General features: G+C 37.5%; 1 protein-coding gene across 8 annotated transcripts in view; it reads right to left on the bottom strand.

Annotated features, from left to right (window-relative positions):
• FRS2 (fibroblast growth factor receptor substrate 2) overlaps positions 1-21946 on the bottom strand; it is a 127521-nt gene that overhangs the window by 57161 nt on the left and 48414 nt on the right. For 6 of the 8 annotated variants that reach the window (XM_021091057.1, XM_021091054.1, XM_021091058.1 and 3 more), the window contains 2 exon segments: positions 9900-9995; positions 8496-8538 (listed from right to left, as the gene is read on the bottom strand). Coding sequence is in view for 2 of the 8 variants with exons in the window: in XM_021091054.1 (XP_020946713.1) it covers positions 8496-8538; positions 9900-9956 (100 nt within the window). In the remaining 6 variants the exon portion in view is untranslated. 8 annotated transcript variants of the gene reach the window in all.

The raw sequence follows: 21946 nt of genomic DNA, 5'->3' as shown, positions 1-21946 counted from the left end.
GAGGTTGTGGGTTCGATCCCTGGCCTTGCTCAGTGGGTTAAGGATCCAGCATTGCCCTGAGCTGTGGCGTAGGTTGCAGACGCGGCTCGGATCCCGGGTTGCTGTGGGTCTGGCATAGGCTGGCGGCTACAGCTCCAATTGGACCCCTAGCCTGGGAAACTTCATATGCCGAGGTAGTGGCCCAAGAAAATGGCAAAAAGACCAAAAAAAAAAAAAAATTAAAGAATTAAATATAAAATTCATAACCATAAAGCTTTCAGTTGATGAAATAGGGAAGAATATCTTTAAGACTTCTGAACAGGAAAAGATTAAGATAAACTATAAAGGGAAAAAACCATATATTTAACTATATTAAAGTTAAGGACTATTAATGAGGTGTATATATATAAACTGATTATATTCTATCATGTTTGGGGAAAGGGTAGAGGTTATAGAGAAAGTCAGTACAAGCTATCGAGGTATGTATGTACACATGAGAAATGTCAACTAACAAACTGAATTCAAGGATCAAATATTTTAATCTTTTGGTTTCCTTCCATATTTTATGAATAATTCAATTCAAGAGCAAACATGTCAAAGGAAGTAGATTATCTGAAAAAAGTAATATAATGCTGATGTAATACAGAGCTGTCAATGTTCCAACTACTTCACATCTTAAACATATTACACATTTATGCCCTCACTTAAGATTAACATGTATTATAGGGTCTTGTAAACAACAATTTTAAAAAAACTCTCATGGCTCAGTAAGTGTCTATATCAATATTTGCGTCTGTATCTCATTGCAAATATTAGTAATGATGCCCAGGGTAAAAATCTAAATACTGTTTCAGGGATGTTACTTTGACCTTCCCCACTGCTCCTTGAATCATATATTTTTAACCAAATTCCAGAACCTATCTTGGGATACTTAAGGGAAGAAACCCTTAACATATCAAGAAGAAATGGAGCAAATAGACAACATAATCTTAGGACTTTCAAATCTGAAATTAAAAGTGCAAAAGAAATAAGCAAAATTACAAGGAACACATCACTGACTTGAGAAACTATTAACACTGTATATACGACTGAAAGGGATGAGTTGGAAAGAATATTTATCCCAAGATAAATCTTTTTAATATGAAAATATATGTACATTAAGCAAAAAGAAATTCATTCTCATGTCACCTACCATCAAAACAGCCTCCTCCTTACTCAAAACACATACATGCATTTAAGGTGAGTGTTTTCCATCTAAAATGTAAGCCTCTGGCTCACATGAAAACAAAGTGATTTTAACCACATACAAGCTCCAGCACTCAGACTTGTAGTTTCTACATGCTGCCCACACAGCACTTTGTGAGCATGTGATTAGGAGGAATGATGCACAATCACACCACATTCCTTCCCTCAGCTCACACATCAAGAACTTGCCCTCTCAGCTGCATTCTTCTCCAAACAGCCCTGGTCACCTTAGCAACCCTATGCTCCTAATATGGACAGCTGGTCCATTTAAAGTCAGCCCTTCTTGGCAGGGAAAATGCTTGTTCTTCAAATTGGAGGAGAGAGGAGAGGTTTTTCCTTTCAATACACATTACAGGGGTAGATTTAACTTGATCAGCACTTTTGTTCTGTGGCAGCAATTTGTGTCAAGTTTCAACCTATTTTGAGTTTTTGGTTTTTTTGTTTTTAACCCAAAAGCAAATGGCTACAAAATAAAATAAAGGCAGCACATATGGAATTCTAAGAGTGGAACATGATACAAAAAGGTATCTGACATAATTGTATTCTCTTATAAAACGACAAAGCTATCCACATTTTTTAAACTTAAATTTACTCAAATTGAACTGTTACATCTGAAGCCTTAATATACAAAAAGAAATCAGAGTCAGAAGACTTGTCACAGCCTATTTGTGAATAACAAAAACACTGCTAAAGTTCAAAGTGCTATACTCCAATCTATTTAACAGACTGTGAGTTGATCCTCATCCATTTATCCCACCACCTACATGTGAAATCTTTCCAAATAGGCTCAAATGTAAACTATGTGAGGAAATCAAATGGTTAGTATATCTGACCTAGAATGACCTAAGATAGCACTGGATTACTCAAAATCAAGTCTTGATCTGTGCTTGTACCACTAAAGCTGGGTCTGAACCAAAGTCAGTTTCCCAAGATAAAAAGGAGCTTTATAATACAGTTTGCTGATTTTTATACTACAAATAATTTGGAAGGAAGGGATTACCATATTCTGGAACATGTGAGATTAAAATGCTTGTTTTACACCTAAAAAAAGGATCCTAATCTCCCAGCCATCAAAATTAAACATCTAGGAGTTCCAGCTATGGAGCAACAGGATCAGCAGTGTCCTCGAGCCCTGGGACGCAGGTTCAGTCTCCAGCTCCGCACAGTAGGTTAAAGACCCAGTGTTGAGCACAGGTTGCAACTGTGGCTTGGATCTGATCCCTGGGCTGGGAACTCCATATGCCTTGGAGCAGCCAAAAAGGAAAAAAAAAAAAAAAATTAATCATCTAATTTTTAAGTACAGGCATGTTCAAAACTTTAAAAATTTAAATTTATGGTATTTGTTCTAAGTTGGAAATATTTATAAAATAACTTCCTATATAAAAGTGGTTCACAAAATCCATATTTATCAAATTAAATGCTGTTGTAGTAAATATTAAGATTAAGTAAATACCATCTGCATTATTTAACAGTTATATTTTTGTTTGTATAGGTGTGTTTTTTAAACTTCTCAGGTTATGAGGTTCTTTTTGGTTAGAAACACTTCTTCCAAATTAAAACTATCCTTGTAATTACATCTTCTATATAGAGCAAAATATCCATTGATAGAGTGGCAGTGAAGATTAGTAAAAAGAACCTAAAGCTAATTCCGCTACTAGTTTCCTCACTAGTAAAATGATAGAACTATTTTTCCTACTTATGCCATGTGTTAATATAACGTAGTAAAACTAATGAAATTATTATGCCACATGAAATACTAAAAAATTTAACAAACCAGAAAAAGGGACTATGATACCTGATGTCTAACTCCCTGAATTCATTCCCTTTCTTTCTCTCTTCCTTTCTTTCTCTCTCTCTTTCTTTCTTTTTTGCTTTTTAGGGCTGAACCCACCAGATAAGTCCCCAGACTAGGGGCCGAATCAGAGCTACACCACAGCCACAGCAACACAGGATCCAAGCCACACCTGCGCCCTACACCACAGCTCATGGCAACGCTCTATCCTTAATCCACTGAGCAAAGTCAGGGATGAACCTGCATCCTCATGGATACCAGTCGGATTTGTTTTCGCTTCACCACAATGGGAACTCCCTGAACTGTTATTTTTAAAAAAGAATGGGGGAGTACTCGACAATGCATAGGCTATCAAATTGACATCTATTTTAAGAGGTTCCAGTCTACCTACCAAAGTTTTCACTTTTTTCCTTTTTTGTTTACCCCATGGCATATGGAGTTTCCAGACCAGGGATCAAATCCAAGCCAGAGTTGCAACCTGCGCCACAGCTGTGGCAATGCCAGATCTGCTGGGCCAGGGATGGATCCCCCGTCCCTGTTGGAGCAGAGATACCAAGATCCCATTTCGCCACAGTGGGAACTCCCCCACCAAAGATTTTACAAATAGTCAAGTGTTGACATATAAACATCTACTTCTTTCAAAAAGCCTCAACACTGGCTTTTAGCAGATGTGAATTCTCTCACCCTTTTCCATTCCACTACTGAATCAGTTCCACATTTCCTCCTAGTCTCCAGAACCAAGTACTCCTAAGACCCTCCTCCCACAAGAGAAACTGCTCCCAGAAGGTACCTTGATAGCTTTTTCCAAATGATTACAGCCCCTCTCTGATCTCATCAGTGCTGTCATTATCATCCTTAATGTCAGGGCCCACCCTATCCTCTCTTAGGAGTTTCTCCCTCTCTCTTCTAGGAGACTACAAGGCATATCATCACTACAGACTTGGAGCTTCTAAAGTTCCTACTTTCTTGGCAATTTCTAATTAGGGGATCCAAGGTAAGTTGCTTCTGCGGATACTGTGCTTGCCACAGATAAAACTGTGCATCCCAAATTTAGAATCCTGCATTTATACTGTTCTTACTATGTTAGATTCAGTCACATTCAGAACATGATTCTGCTTCAACAAAGTAATAGAAAAAAATAAGATGAATGTTCATCTATAATTTAATGGAGAAATTAATAAGCAATAGATAATGGGGATGTTCTATAATGTTACTGTTATTATCTCTCAACTATTAAGCTTTTGCCTATTAACACTGAGACCTAAGCATTTTAATATACTGTTTATAGATGAAAAATACATGCTTTTTGTTAGGCCCCACAATTTCTTTCTTTGACTGTTCTAAAAGACTCCTAGATAAACAGCCTTCTAAAGAGGTGTTTATATTTCCTCCAACCTTCCACAGCATCTAACGCACATTTTTTTTTTTTTTTGTCTTTTTGTCTTTTTTTGTTGTTGTTGTTGTTGCTATTTCTTGGGCCGCTCCCGCGGCATATGGAGGTTCCCAGGCTAGGGGTTGAATCGGAGCTGTAGCCACCGGCCTACGCCAGAGCCACAGCAATGCGGGATCCGAGCCGCGTCTGCAACCTACACCACAGCTCACGGCAACACCGGATTGTTAACCCACTGAGCAAGGGCAGGGACCGAACCCGCAACCTCATGGTTCCTAGTCGGATTCGTTAACCACTGCGCCACGACGGGAACTCCTAACGCACATTTTTAAACTTCAATTATAATATAAAGAAATGAACACAAGGAATGGAGTTCCTGTTGCGGCACAGCGGAAACAAATCTGACCAGGAACCATGAGGTTTCAGGTTTAATCCCCGGCCTCGCTCAGTAGGTTAAGGATCCGGTATTGCTGTGAGCTGTGGTGTAGGTCACAGACCGAATGCAGCTCAGGTCCCACATTGCTATGGCTCTGGCATAGGCCGGCAGCTATAGCTCGGATTAGACCCCTAGCCTGGGAACCTCCATATGCTGCAGGTGCAGTCCTAAAAAGACAAAAAAAAAAAGAACACAAATTGACCTTTCATAAAATGCTGATTTTATGTGCCTTATAAGATGTTTAAGAAAAGTTATGTTTAATAGTTTCAATTGAATAAGTAACCTGGAGCATGATGTACCAGTTGGACAAAACAAATTAGATGAACACTCAGCCATGACCCAATCTTGGAAAAAAATAAGAGCGGGGTGGAGGGGACTCTTAAGAGTTAGATTATGACCTAATATATAACCAAAATATAGACACATAAAATAATAGAGACCTAAATAAAAGATACACACCAAACATGTTAAAGGTGTATTATTTATAAAACCAAAAAATGGAGGAACAGTCCTTTAATGAACCAGTGATAAATGGGTATGACACAAACTGAGAAATATCATTAACTCAACACTCCTGGGCTTGAGGTTAAAAATTGGTACTTCAGGAGTTCCCGTCGTGGCGCAGTGGTTAATGAATCCGACTAGGAACCATGAGGTTGCGGGTTCGGTCCCTGCCCTTGCTCAGTGGGTTAACGATCCGGCGTTGCCGTGAGCTGTGGCGTAGGTTGCAGACGCGGCTCGGATCCCGCGTTGCTGTGGCTCTGGCGTAGGCCGGTGGCTACAGCTCCGATTGGACCCCTAGCCTGGGAACCTCCATATGCTGCGGGAGTGGCCCAAGAAATAGCAACAACAACAACAACAACAAAAGACAAAAGAAAAAAAAAAAAAAAAAAAAAAAAAAAAAAAAAAAAAAAAAAAAAAATTGGTACTTCAATATTGGAGAGGATAATCATGTGATACCTGGCCTTTCTCCCCTCAATGGAATTCTTACTGCTTTTTAAAAATCTATAGTTATCTGTGGGTCCTTATTATCACCCTAATACTTCAAGACATGCTCCCATTTGAATAGTAATGGTTTTGTAATGGATTACTTTTTTTTCAACTCTCAGCTTGATACTTGTCTTTTTATTTTATTTATTTATTTATTTATTGTCTTTTTGCCACTTCTTGGGCCACTCCCGTGGCATATGGAGGTTCCCAGGCTAGGGGTCTAATTGGAGCTGTAGCTGCCAGCCTACGCCAGAGCCACAGCAACACGGGATCGGAGCCGTGTCTGCAACCTACACCACAGCTCACGGCAACGCCGGATCCTAACCCACCGAGCAAGAGCAGGGATCGAACCTGCAACCTCATGGTTCCTAGTGGGATTAGTTAACCACTGCGCCACGACGGGAACTCCGATACTTGTCTTTTTAAATGACACTCCAAAACAAGGTACAACAGCCAGTATTAAAAAATGCAAATTTTTGTGCATTCCAAATTTTGCACACATCTAAATTTTGTTATGTCCCATAAGATAAAAAAACAAGCTTTGATATACAATTGTAGACTAGGAGTTCCCATCGTGGTGCAGTGGTTAACGAATCCGACTAGGAACCATGAGGTTGCGGGTTCGGTCCCTGCCCTTGCTCAGTGGGTTAACGATCCGGCGTTGCCGTGAGCTGTGGTGTAGGTTGCAGACGCGGCTCGGATCCCGCGTTGCTGTGGCTCTGGCGTAGGGCAATGGCTACAGCTCCGATTCGACCCCTAGCCTGGGAACCTCCATATGCCGCGGGAGCGGCCCAAGAAAAGGCAAAAAGACCAAAAAAAAAAAACAATTGTAGACTAGTTAAGATTAAATTCTCTGCAATTCTTTACTCCTTTGTCTTTGAACTGTCAATAGTGGATAGCAAAAGTTAAAACCTGTATTACAGGACTGTGGTGGGGTTAATGGGAACCAGCAAAGGCTGCTGAAGCCCGCCAAGCTTATCAATAGTGGGGAGCTAGAACTGTCACCACCTCTAGGTTAACAGTGAGGGTAAAGGGAAGTGTGGTTTCTAGGACCTAGGGTGTAGTGGCAGGAGAGGGCCTCTTAACCAAGCCCCTCTCCCCAACAAAAAACAAAACGAAACCAAAAAACCCATCTCTACCACCAAAATAACAAGACTTTCATAATAAACAGAGTTGCCCCAAATTTTAAACAATAATTTTTCAAACTGGGATAAAATATACATAAGATTTACCATTTCAACCATTTTTAAGTATGGGGTTAACAACAATCTGTCACTGTCCTCTTAATACCTTTAACTGTGTAGCAGGATGATACTATACGATGTCAATAACCTTTTTTTTTCAACGATCTTTTTTTAGATTATTTTCTACTCTAAAAAATTGTGAAAGCATCTGAGTATGTACAAAAATATGTATTTATTAAACACGTATAGAGGAAGCCTAAGGGTACAGACACTATGATTCATCGTTGTATCATACATTGTGCTGAGATTTAAATTTTATTTGCTGACAGAACAGTGACAAAGATGTAACAGATCAAGTTGACTAAGATTATATTTTGTGAAGTTTCTTTAAGCACTGTGGTCCGGGAAAAGAAGGATCTGGATTTCTCCTGAAATACTGTCTTTGTGTAGTGTCCTGGAAGATCAGATCTATCTAAGCCAAAAGTTCCTGAGAAAATTTAACCAAAGTAAGGTCTTAATGCTGCCAAGCAATTGATTTTAAGTATCTGGCATAGAGTAAACACACTAATAAGTAAATTTTACTATCTACTCACTTGAACATTTCATCATTCAGAAGTTTGAAGAGAATAATATTATCAATGATGATTTAAAATCCACTGTAAAGGTGACCATTCAGGATTTAAAAAAAAAAAATACTAGATGTTAATCAATCTTTTATTATCTACCTGATAGGAAGCATTACATTTTTTAAACCAAATATAGGAGTTATACAATTTCCATAGATGGAAGTATTGCTAAATAATCTCCTTTAAATTAAAGCCCCTGTAGTTCCCATCGTGGCTCAGTGGTTAACAAATCTGACTAGCATCCATGAGGGCACAGGTTCAATCTCTTGCCTTGCTCAGTGGGTTAAGGACCTGGCATTGTTGTGAGCTACGGTGTGGGTCGCAGATGCGGCTTGGATCTGGCATTTCTGTGGCTGTGGTGTAGGCTGGCAGCTCCAATTCGACCCCTAGCCTGGGAACCTCCATATGTCGCAGATGTGGCCCTAAAAAGACAAAAGACTAAATAAATAAATAAATAAGTGCCCCTAAGAGAGCTTCTATGAATGTACTGCTCCTTAAAGCCATTTAGATAATACCCACTGAGGTAACAGGTGAATGGGCCCCAATGAAAGAAAAGAATTTTTTTTCTCAAAATGGATAAACCTACTCTTGAGGATGCTAGAAATAAGCTATGACTACAAAAAACAGTATTTGAGTTTCAAAGTGACTGCTTTAATTACAGTCTGTTAATACTAACTTCAAACAAGGTGACTATGTCTTACTAGCAAATTCTGAGGTAGTAAAGGATTAGCTAACAAATTTGTAAGAAACCTGTAATGATGCAGGAAAGATATGAAATAAGTATGGGAAAAGCCAGAGAATTAAGCCTATATTCAACTATATTTGTTTTATTACTATATTAACAATGTCTTACCTTGTAGATTCCTCTTCTGAGAAAAATAGATAAAATTCTGTCCCTAAAAAAAATTTTAGGTAGAAAAGTTGAAAATTAGTTTCAAACAGAAAGTCTTTTGAAAATGAAAAGTTACAAAATATTAACATAGTACATTCGGATTATTATGACATTTGGTATTACCAAAGCTTAAGAGACATTAAACCTCTAATAATAAAAAGTACTTTATAAAAACATATGATAAAATTTATTATTTTGTTATAAAATACTTATTATTCTACTATCAAATCATTTTTGCTAAGTAATATAATATGAGTGGCACATTTTCATATTCTAAGACATCAATACTTGATTGAGTTTTACTCTTACCAAGATTTGATATTCTGAAGGGTACTTTTTTAGGTATAACCTACATATCATAAAATTCATTCCTTTAATGTGTAAAATTGAGTGGTTTTTACTATATTCATAAACTTACACAACCATCATCATCTAATTCCATAACATTTTCATCATTCCAATAAGAAACCCTGTATGGAAGGGTATTTTTATTCCCAGGAAGAAACAACTTAAATTTAATTTTTTTTTTTTCTTTTTCAGCTGCACCCGCAGCATACAGAAATTCCTAGGCCAGGGGTCAAATCCAAGCCATAGCTGTGACCTATGCCACAGCTGTGGCAAATGCCAGATCCTTAACCCACTATCCTTAACTGGGCCTGGGATCAAGCTCTCGCCTCAGCAGGAACTCCTAATACATTTAATTTTAAAAGATGTATAAGAAGCATACTCTTTACAACGCTATGATCAAAATTATTTTTAAAAAAATATTTAGAACAGGAGTTCCCGTCATGGCTCAATAGTTAACGAATCCAACTAGGAATCATGAGTTTGTGGGTTTGATCCCTGACCTCACTCAGTGGGTTAAGGATCCGGTGTTGGCATGAGCTGTGGTGTAGGTCACAGATGGGACTCAGATCCTGTGTTGCTGTGGCTGTGGCAGAGGCTGGCGGCTACAGCTCCTATTAGACCCCTAACCTGGGAACCTCCATATGTCACGGGTGTTGCCCTGGAAAAGACCACAAAAAAAAAAAAAAAAAAAAAAAAAAAATTTATAACAAAGACCAGGAGGGAAAACAAATATCCAAAAATTATAAAAGTGGTTGTATTTGTATAGTGTCATTATACACTTTTTGATACATATCCTCTAAAGCTATGATTTTATAATATTACTTTTACAGTTCTTAAAAAGGTATAGCAAAGACATACATTTCCTATAGCTATATGGCAGAATTTATCTACAACCCAAAGGAAAAACAAATATAAGTTGACAGTTGTTTAAAAATCCACTACATTATTTTATCAAACATTTTTCAAAGTAGATACAATAAGTATAAAGTTAAAAAAAACTTTTTTGGCCACACTTACTAATCTGGTTGAAAAGCCACAGCTGCATCTTACTTTATGACAAATTGACTGTTTCATCACTTTTGCATCTGGGCATCTACTTCTTAATAGTCATTTCTGAAATAAAGATATAGTAATTAAGAACACATTATAACAAAAACATAAAACCTTTAAGAATAATTACCTAAATATCAGTGACTAGAGGGAACTATCAAAACTGTTCTTGAGCAACCTTCTAATAAAAAACATTAACAGGGTTGAGGATGAGGTGGGACAAACCATAATTATACAGTTATGTTACACATACTTAGTATAAAAATCTATAACCTCTTCAGCCCTCATCCCTTTAACCCATTGGGGTCTTGCAATTCCTAAGGATGCCACTTATAGACTGGAGAAAGAAAACAGGAAGATGTGGACGAGGAACCCCAAAATTGCATATAAAAACAACGAATTAACTGCATGTTTATCATGCTTGTCTATTTCTCCCTAATATCTACAGAAAGTAAGATCCAGAGGAGATTTTTGTCTGTGTTATTTACTGTTATCTTTCAGGAACCCAAGATAATAATTGTGATAAGCACTCCACAAATATTTCTTGAAAGAATGAATAAACTGATTTAATGTTTTTTGGGTTTTTTTTTTGTCTTTTGTCCTTTTAGGGCTGCACCCTCAACATATGTAGGCTCCCAGGCTAGGGGTCTAATTGGAGCTACAGCTGCTGGCCTATGCCAGAGCATAGCAATGCCATATCCGAGCCACATCTGTGACCTACACCACAGTTCACAGCAATGACGGATTCTTAACCCACTGAGCGAGGCCAGGGATTGAACCCGCAACCTCATGGTTCCTAGTCAGATTCGTTTCCACTGCATCATGACAGGAACTCCTGATTTAATGTTAATTGATGAAATATTTAACTTTCCACTGCATCATGACAGGAACTCCTGATTTAATGTTAATTGATGAAATATTTAACTTGACAGTATGTCAAAACAGCAGTCTCAAAATGACATTTCCTCCAAACATACACCATTCACATCAATGCCAACTACATCATTGTACTGTTTTTCTCCAATAAACAAAGCTCATAATTAAAAGACAATTTAATAAGCCTCACCAAATTTAAAGGGATAGAAATTATTTCAAGCATCTATTCTGACCACAATGGCATAAAACTAGAAATCAACCACAGGAAAAAAACAATTGAGTGGAGACTAAACAACATTCTACCATAAAACCAATGGGTCAGTGATGAAATCAAAGAAGAAATTATAAAATAGCTTGAGACAAATGACAATGAAAATATAACCATATAAAATCTAGGGGATGCAGCAAAAGCAGCTCTTAGGGGGAAATTCATAGCAATATTAGCCTTCCTCAAAAAAAAAAACAAGAAAAATTTCAAATAAACAGCCTAAGCTAATACCTAAAAGAATTAGAAAAAGATGAACAAATAAAAGCTAAAGTCAACAGAAGGAAGTTTCAAATAATAAGGATCAGAAAGGAGATACACAAAATAAAGAAAATAGAAAAAAAAAAATCAGTAAAACCAAGATTTGGTTCTTTGAAAAGGTAAAAATGAAACTGACAAACCTCGAGATAACCAAGAAGAAAAGAAAGACTACCCAAACAAACAAAATAAAAAAATGAAAGAGGAAAAGTAAGACCCAATATTGCAGAAATACAAAAAACATGAGAACACTAGGCACAATTATACGCCAACAAATTTGACAACCTAGAAAAAATGGACCAGTTTTTAGAAAGATACAGCCCACCAAATCTGAATCAAGATGATATAGTCTGAACAAAACAATCACTAGAAGTGAAGTAGAATCTGTAATAAATAAATTAAAGAAAACTCCCAGGGTTTTAAAATGTCTTTAAGGCATTAGCCTGCTATGGCCCACGTTGCTTGGCAAAATAATAAAGCTATCTTTTTTTCCTTTACCCGCCCCCGCCCTCCCCCAAAAAACTCCCTGCAAACAAAAGTTCAGGACCAGATAGCTTCACCAGGGAATTCTACCAAACATACACCAATCCTTCACAAAGGCTTCCAAAAGACTGAAGAGAAGGGAACACTTCCAAAGTCACTACACTGATACCAAAACCAGACAAAGACACTACCAAAAAAGAAAAGTACAGGCCAATATCTTTGATGAACCTAGACATAAAGATTCTCAATAAAATATGAGCAAAACAAAACCAACAAAATATAAAAAAGATCACACACCAAGACTAGTTTAGATTCATACCAGGGTCACAAGGATGGTTCAAAATATGCAAATCAATGTGATACACTGCATTACTAAAAGAAAAGACAAAAATCAGTTGAGATGCAGATAAAAGCATTTGATAAAATTCAACATCCACTCATGATAAAAAAAAAAAAACTCTTAACAAAGTGGGTATAGAGGGAACATATCTCAACATAAAAGAAAATAATTATAACAAACCCACAGCCAACATAATACTCAATGGGGAAAAGCTAAAAGCTTTCCAGTTAAAACTGGAACAAGACAAGGATGTCCAGGAATTCTCTGTGGTGCAGGAGGTTATAGATCCAGTGCTGTCATTATAGTGGCTTGGGTTGATGCTGTGGTGTGGGTTTGATCTCTGACCTGAGAACTTCCCCATGCCATCAGCACTACCAAAACAAAACAACAACAACAAAACCCCCACATAGATATCCACTCTCACCACTTCTATACAACATAGTATTGGAAGTGCTCGCCACAGCAATCAGACAAGAAAAAGAAAAAAAAGGTATTCAAATGGGAAGGGAAGAGGTAAAATTGTTATTATATGCAGATGACATGATACTATATATAGAAAACCCTAAAGACTCCACACAAATACTACTGGAATTAATCAACAAATTCAGCAAGGTAGCAGGATATAAGACTAACATACAGAAATCGGTTGCATTTTTTTACATTAACGATGAAATATTAGAATGTGTAAAAAAAAAAAAAATGGAAAAAAGCCCCAAAACTTAGGAATAAACCTGACCAAGGGAGTAAAAGACTTATATGCTGAGAACTATAAAACATTAATAAAGGAAACTGAAGATGATTCAAAGAAATGGAAAGATATCCCATGCTCTTGGACTGGAAGAATTACCACCCAAAGCAACCTACAAGTTAAATATGATCAAATTACCTAGGATTTTTTTTCACAGAACTAGAACAAATAATCCTAAAATTTATATGAAACCATGAAAGACCCAGAATTGTCAAAGCAATGGAGGAAAAAGTACAAAGCAGATGAAATAACTCTCTCAGACTTCAGACAATACTACAAAGCTACAGTAATCAAAACAGTGTGGTATTGGCACAAAAACAGATATATGGATCAATGAATACAATAGTAAGCCGAGATGAGCCACACACCTAGAGTCAATTAATCTTTGACAAAAGAGGCAAGAATATACAATGGAGAAATGATAATCTCTTCAGCAAGTGGTGTTCGGAAAGCTGGACAGTCTCACATAAATCAGTGAAGTCGGAACACATCCTCACACCATAAATAAACTCAAAATGGCTTAAAGACTTAAATATAAGACATGGCACTATAAAACTCCTAGAAGAGAACTTAGGCAAAACATTCTCTGATATGAATCATACCAATGTTTTCTTAAGTCAGTCTCCCTAGGCAACAGAAATAAAAGCAAAAATAAACAAATGGACCTAATCAAACTTTAAAATTTTTGCACAGCAAAGGAAACCATAAAGAAAATGAAAAGACAATCTATGGACTGGGAGAAACTATTTGCAAATGATACAACCAACAAGGGCTTAATTTCCAAAATATACAAACAGCTCATACAACTCAATAGCAGAAATACCAAACAATCCAATCAAAAAATGGGCAGAAGATCTAAACAGACATTTCTCCAGAGAAGAAACAGAGGTGGCCAAAAGGCACATGAAGAGATACTCAGCACTGCTAATTATTAGAGAAATGCAAATCAAAACTAGGAGGTACCACCTCAGACCAGTCAGAATGATCATTACTAAAAAGTCTACAAATAACAAATACTAGAGGGTGTGGAGAAAAGGGAACCCTCTTACACTGTTGGTGGGAATGCAAATTGGTGCAGCTACTATTGAAAACAGTATGAAGTTTCCTCAAAAAATTAAAAATAGAGTTGCCCTATGATTCAGCAATCCCACTCCTGGGCATCTATCCAGATAAAACTCTAATGCAAAAAGATACATGTACCCCCAATGTTCATAGCAGCGCTAAATGCACTAGCCAAGACATGGAAGCAACCTAAATGTCTACTGACAAATGAGTGGATAAAGAAGATGTGGCATACACAGACACCACACACAATGGAATACTACTCAGTCATAAAAAAGAATGAAATAATGTCATTTGCAGTGACCTGGATGGACATAGAGATAATCACATTAAGTGAACTAAGAGAAAGACAAATACTACATAAGGTCATTTATATGTGGAATCTAAAATATGACACAAGTGAATTTATCATACAGAACAGAAACAGACTCATAGACATAGAGAAAAGGCTTGTGGTTGCAAGGGGGAGACGGGTTAGGGAGGGATGGATCAGGGGTTTAGAACTAGCAAATGCAAACTATTATATATATGTATAACTGAATCATGCTGCAGTACACCAGAAGCTAACAACACATTGTAAACCAACTATACTTCAATTTAAAAAAAAATTATTTTAAGATAATCAAGGAATTTCCACTGTAGCACAGTGGGGTAAGAAATCAACTTCATCTTCTCGGGTCGATGACAAGGGGAGGGTTCGATCCCAGGCTGGGCGCAGTACTTTAAAGGATCTGGTGTTGCTGCAGCTGTGGCATAGGTCAAGGTGCTGCTCAGATTCAATCCTTGGCCCAGGAACTTCTAATTGCCATAGGTGCAGCCATAAAAAAAAAAAAAAAAAAAAAAAATCAAGACAAGGTTCAAAGCTTCAAGGAACAAAACAAAGGCTTATATCACTTAGTAATTCTATTACTGCAACCTTCAGGAAAGACTCCCAAAAAGGGAACTGCTGCATGTGCAATTTTGCTTAATACTGCCAAATGGTGAGGATGTGGGTCTTTTTCTTTTTTAAACATATATGTTCCTTGAGGTGCTTGCTGTAGAGACAGCCAGGAATATAAGAGAAAATCTTTTTTAAGGATTGAAAAGTTGATTAATCTCAATAATAACCCTCAAGAAACCCAGTAATAATACCACCTCCTTCTCAATCCTGAAGCTGCATCGGTATTCCACAAAATGCTATTATTTTTGTTAAAAATGGGGGGGTATAAATATTATTACAGAATTGCCTTTTTTTTTCCCCCTGCAACAAAAACTAGCGATAAATAAATAAACAAAGGGAGTTCCCATTGTGGCTCAGCAGGTTAAGAACCCAGCTAGTACCCAAGAGGAGGTAGGTTCGATCCCTGACCTTGCTCAGTGGGTTAAGTATCCAGTGTTGCTGTCAGCTGCAGTGCAGGCCAGCAGCTAGAGCTTCAATTTGTCCCCTAGCCTGGAAACTCCCATATGCCACAGGTGCGGCCCTAAAAAACAAAACAACAACAACAACTAGCAAAATAAACGCCATTCCCTTTCTTTCCACTCCTTTAAGGATTTGTTCGGGATTACATTATAAGATTCCAAGTCATCTTGGGAAAAGTTTAACTACTTTCAAGTTTATCTGTTACCTTTAGACACCATGACCACCAGAAAGAATCAAAAGAACTCAGTAACTCTAACATGACTAAACTAGCAATGACATGGTAGAGATGTTTGAACTTAATTATTTTTCTTTAAACAAACAAACTCCCCCCTGGGCTAAGGCCTACTCTGCCTTTTAAACATCCTGTGTGTGTGGCTGGCAAGCTTTAGAATCTTAAGAGAGATAGCCAGGGGACAGAGAAAACAGCAAGTGTGACTCAATGATCATATTTAATAGTCTCTGAAGACCAAAACAAAGATACCAGTTCTGGCAAGAGTTCTCCAGAAATACCCCAAAACTGACTTATCCACATACCTTTCATCTGAACAATCTATTTTCACTTAGTTTAAGGCTTACAAATCATTTGTTATGTGCCTATCAGATCTTAAGTACAAAAATAAACCAAAAGTATAATGAAAACAATCAGCAAGCGTTCTACGAGTTAGATGATGAACTCTAACATTAAAATCTGCTTTGTTTGAGGAGGGAAGTGAAGAGAGCTCTTAAATAGTGTTGTGGAGAAATGCCCCCACTCATTTGGAAATCAGACTTCAGCAAGTTCAACCACTTGAAAGCAGGCTCACTAGTGATATTAAAGCAACCTGTACTGAGCAACTTCTGTGTGCCAGATATTTACATTAGCTCACTTAATTCTCAGCACTTCCCTATGGGGAAGGTATTAACAAGACAGAGTGGTTAAATAACTTGTCCAAACCAGAAAGAGACAGCTCTAGAATGCAAAATCTGTTTTCCTTTTTCACTGTTACTACAGTAAACTGGAATGAAATTATTTGTCATAAATACCACACTTGCCCCATAAGGGTAACAGGTAAATCCAGACCATTCATTTGAGAAATATGTTCTGTTCTTCCAAAGCTGCTTTAAATAAGAAGACAAGAGGAAGGCTCACCACTATACATTAATAGGAAACGTAGCAACAACAACAAAAAAGACAAAAGACAAAAAAAAAATAGGAAACATAGCCTTCGGGATGAATCAGAAGAATATGCTACATTTAGGTCTAAGGGAAACTGAGGAAGAGTAAGCTAGACAGGGCATAGCTCACTAAACTAGTATCCATTCACAATGAATAAACTGAAGTACCTCTAAGTGATTAATGGCTACTATACATGCTCTAAGAAGTCAGGGGGGAAAAAATGTGAGGATTTAATAGCATGGGGAACACAGGTATTTACCAAAATAGTTCCTACACTTTTTTGGATGTTTGAAAAGCTTCTCTTTCTCTCTTGATATATAAAGAGATACATACATACACTTACAAACATGAAAGTATTTCACTAACTCCTTAAAATTTACAATAAAATTATCAGAGCTATGATTGTTAACTTTATTTTCCGCAACATTCTCTCATGTGGAACACCTTAGTTCCTAACACTATGGAATAACACTTATTGACTTCAGGTCTTTATACTCAACAGAATCTGATTTTTAACATGTCATTAATCAGGAAATATTTTGGAGGAATATTTTCTTTCTAAATTCTAAACTTAAGTTGTTTCTAGATGTACCCACTGCCTATCATACAATAAAAGTATCACACCTATTCTGAAATAAAAATCTCAAGTTCTCTTGTGGTTCAGCAGGTTAAGGATTCAGTGCTGTCACTGCAGCAGCTTAAGTGGCTGCTGTGGCACGGGTTTGATCCCTGGCCCAGGAACTTCCACATGCCTTGGGAGCAGCTTCCCACCACCAAAAAAGCAAGGTTATTACTTAACTTTCAAGACACCCTACCCAGGAAACGTGGCCTTGTAACATATACTAATGTTCTCAGTATTCTGGGGAAAGTGAAGATTCCTTGGAACAAATTATCCCCGTCGACTGAAAAACATGCCATTTAAACAATTTACTGCTTTATACAGAGCAGAGACTCAACGGGTTGATGATTTAAAGTTTCCTAAAGGCCTAAATATATATGCTAGTCATCTAAATACTTGATTGTGTCCTGGGAATTTTCAGCATAAACTAACACTTAAAAAAAAAACACAAAAAAAACCTCCCTGATAATCTCAAATCATTGCACTGATAGTTAAGAATGGGGAAGAGGAGAGTAGGAGAGGACACACTCTTCCAGGACACCAATTATAAATCATACGGCCTTCACCTACAGCATTTGCTCTTTTGTTCTGTATTTTAACAAAATGGGAGTGTATAATACATGGAATATGTATTGCTCCTTGAAACAACGACACGCACCTCACCCTACAGTTAGTGTTTTGTCTCTTTCTCTCTCTCCTTTCCTTCCTTCCTCTTGCACACACTATGAATAATTGTTACTCTTCAAACTTTTGTTTTATATACAAACATGCTACTCACACTCTGCCCATGGCAATAAAATGTATTTAATAAGAAATAGCAGGAGTTCCCATCGTGGTGCACTGGAAACAAATCTGACTAGTATCCATGAGGATGTGGATTTGATCCCTGGCCTCGCTCAGTGGGTAGAGGATTCAGCATTGCCAAGAGCTGTGGTGTAGGTCACAGACGCAGCTCTGATTTGAGCCCTAGGCCTGGGAACTTCCATATGCCGCAGGTGGGGCCCTAAAAAGCAAAAAAAAAAAAAAAGTAACATAACATCTTAATATTAAGGTAAATTACTTCCTGGGTTAGTTTTCTTCTGTCTTCAAAGAGAAACATACAAATCTAAATATCACAGGGCCTGGAGTTTGACTACTTTACATGAATTTTAATACAACACACAATAAAATAAACCATATGGAGAATAGCTTGCTTATTAAAGCAGATTTACTTTGATTTTTATTCTAGGAACTTGAGTTTCTTGAATACCAAATGACTTCGGTATTTGATAGTCTCCTCTTGAAGATGCTGTCGTCACATGCATGTGTCCCAGACTGTCATCTAACTGGCATTAACTTCCTCAAAAGTGGAAACAACTTCTAAAAAGCTCACTTCAGCTCTTTTATTTTTGAAGGGATAATCAATAACTTCGAAAAATAAAAGTGGCACTAGAAGAGTTACAATTTTTTCCTAAATTCCTCCTTTAGCTGCTAAAAGGAAAATACTATCTCCACTCTTTAGTAGTTTTGGTAGGCTCTAAACATTTTTCAGCAATGTAATAGATTAAAAATTTTCCCCACAATCGAACTTGAATTTCTCATAATAGGCACTGTACAAAGGACAATGAAAAAAGGAATGATCAATGCCTTCAATCAGTTTCCAGCAAAATGAAAGTAGAATTCATATCTCATCAAAGAGTCTTCAGCAAATCCTTATCCCAAAGCACTCAATATAGGCTATATTTGTTGGCTCTGAACCACAGCTATGAAATACTATTTCTCCTAAAATCCACAAAACGTTCAGTTACACCCATCAGATAATTCAAAGGATTTCAGTGGCCCTCTATAACTTAGTCCTCCTTCATTATACATAAAGACATTGCTTAGGATTCTACATTTAAATGGCATGTAGAGAAAAAAAATGGTAAGAAGGGAGGGTGAGAAAGACAAACCTCATAAATTTGCAGTATTAGAAATAACAGAACAGAATTTTTAAGAGTAGAGGAAAAAAAGAACCTGTGAAATCATGTTATATTTTACAGGGTGAAGAAACTGAAAGCACCTTATGAGCAAGGAAAGAACTCAGGTTCACATTATTTTACCCTAGAATTACCCATTCCAACCAATCTAAAATAGGTGTTTGAGTTTAATACATACATAGCATATGTCATGTTGAAGAGTTTAAATGAATGTGTGAATTCTGAGTACAATATATAAGTTAAGGGAAATTAGAAATGGCCTATGTATCCTTCAGAGATGACGGAATCCTAATAAGTAATCTGATCCCTTGCTACACACCTTTAGGACAGTCTGTGCCGGATGGTACACTGTTCTGGCCCAGTATGGCATTTCTTACTTGGATGACTAATTAAATTCACCATTAGCTAATGTTCATAAAGCTAAGAAACTGTGTACATGCCAACATCCTGATTCTGACTTGGTAGCTTAATTAAAAGGACTAGTGCCCAGGAGTTCCCGTCGTGGCGCAGTGGTTAACAAATCCGACTAGAAACCACGGGGTTGCGAGTTCGATTCCTGGCCTTGCTCAGTGGGTTAAGGATCTGGCGTTGCCGTGAGCTGTGGTGTAGGCCACAGACGCGGCTCGGATCCTGCATTGCTGTGGCTCTGGTGTGGGCTGGCGGCTGCGGCTCCGATTGGATCCCTAGCCTGGGAACCTCTATATGTTGGGGGAGCGGCCCTAGAAAAGGCAAAAAGACAAAAAAAAAAAAAGACTACTGCCCATGTGAGGATCGCTGGTCCACTAGAGTAGTTCATAAAAGAGGAGTAAATCTCAAGGTAGTGTAATAGCAGAGTACATATATAACATCAACTGCATTTATATAAAAATCCATTGTATACAGCCTGCACTGGACCAAAACCAAAAAATTCATAGAGAAATAAGAGTTCTGAAATTTAAATTTATATTCTAGGAGAGATCCAGTGAGAATAAGGACAAAAAGCATAGTATATTTAATATTAAAAATGCATTACTTGGAGTTCCCATCGTGGCGCAGTGGGAATGAGTCCGACTAGGAACCATGAGGTTGAGGGTTCGATCCCTGGCCTTGCTCAGTGGGTTAAGGATCTGGCGTTGCCATGAGCTGTGGTGTAGGTCACAGACATCGCTCGGAGCTGGCATTGCTGTGGCGTAGGCTAGCAGCTGTAGCTCCAATTAGACCCCTAGCCTGGAACCTCCACATGCCATGGGTGTGGCCCTAAAAAAAGAAAAAAAAAAATGCATTACTTAAAGAGAACAAAAATCACTGATTTCATGGAATTTACTTTACATGAAGTATTTTCTCTAGCACCCAACTCACATTTAGATTGTCTACAAGAATATGTGTGTGGAAGGGCTCTTGATCTACTCAATTTCACAACAATTACAGCTGCCCATTTAGTCCCAAAGGCACAAGTGTATAAATTTAAAATGCAAACTGGAGTCCCTGTTCTGGCTCAGCAGGCTAAGGATCTGACATTGTCTCAGTGAGGATGCACATGTGATCCCTGGCCTTGCTCAGTAAATTAATGATCTGGTGTTGTCATGGCTGTGGCGTAGGCCACAGCTGCTGCTCTGATTCAACCTTTGGCCCAGGAATTTCCGTATGTCCCAGGTATGGCTGTAAAAAGAAAAAACCAAAAATAATAAATAAATAAAATGCCCCTGGTAGAGGCTTAAAACTTAAGTTTTAAAGAAAGTATTGGTTCTAACTTAAAAAAAAAAAAAGGTCTCAATGACTTTCTTAAAGCAGAAGAGGTTTCACTGTTTTTCAACCTACCAATACAAATAACAAAGGATATAAAGGATGCTGCTTGTAAAACAACATGTGTGTGTCCCCCAGTCCTTCCATGTACATTTGTCTTTGTCTCTCCCTCACCCAGAGCTGTGTGTGTGTGTGTGTGTGTGTGTGTGTGAGAGAGAGAGATGTTTCTCCCTCCCTGCCTCAGACTTGGTCACTGTATGTCCCCTCTCCTCCTTAATGACCTCTCTTACATTCAATAACTGGCTTCTAAGCACTGATACTCAGAAAGAAAGCATTTTATCAGACTGTAGCCTGTGGCAAAGTGAATTAGAATAATAGCCACAAAATGAAAAAAATAAAAAAATCATTTGATTGAAAACAGATAAAATTAAAAGCCATTTCCTTTAAAATGCCTAAATAGATAGACATACCATACATATGATTTTAATAAACTTAGTAGAGTTAATCTAACAGATTTATTTATATGATTTTGAGTTAAATATACTGGGGAAAGGAAATATATATATATAGATTAAAAAGTCAGTTTAATAGAGCACTTACGAGCACAGGCTTTGGAATCTGCTTTGAGTTGGTCCCAACTCTGCACTGACGAACTGTATGATCTTGGACAGGCTACCTACTCTCTCTTGGCCTATTACCTCATTTCTAACATTGTGAGCATGGCCTGCAACAATGCTTGTAAGACAGTAAGCATGGTGCCTAGAACATAGTGAGGGCTCAGCCCATGTCTTTTTGTCTGCCTAGCACCTGAACTTCCTAAGTTTGGGAACTTTCCTACCTTATAATTTCAGGAGGTCACAGAGTTTTCCACATCTAAAATTTAAGAACTAGTGCTGTAAAATTGGGTTGTGATGATCACTGTACAACTGTAACTGTAATAAAATTCATTGAAGCCAAAAAAAAAATAAATAAAATTTGAGAACTTCATACCATCTTATGATTTCAAAAAGTTTGACACTTTTCTGCATGTCCTATACATCCAGGACATGAGCTCTGCCAAACACACTTTCCCAGCCCAGAGTAGGAATGGGCAATTAATGAGCAAGAGAAAAAGAGACCAGAAGGAAT

The sequence above is a fragment of the Sus scrofa genome, chromosome 5, assembly GCF_000003025.6.
Source record: "Sus scrofa isolate TJ Tabasco breed Duroc chromosome 5, Sscrofa11.1, whole genome shotgun sequence".
Classification (NCBI taxonomy): Eukaryota; Metazoa; Chordata; class Mammalia; order Artiodactyla; family Suidae; genus Sus; species Sus scrofa.
This window is presented reverse-complemented; position numbering and strand designations above follow the sequence as displayed.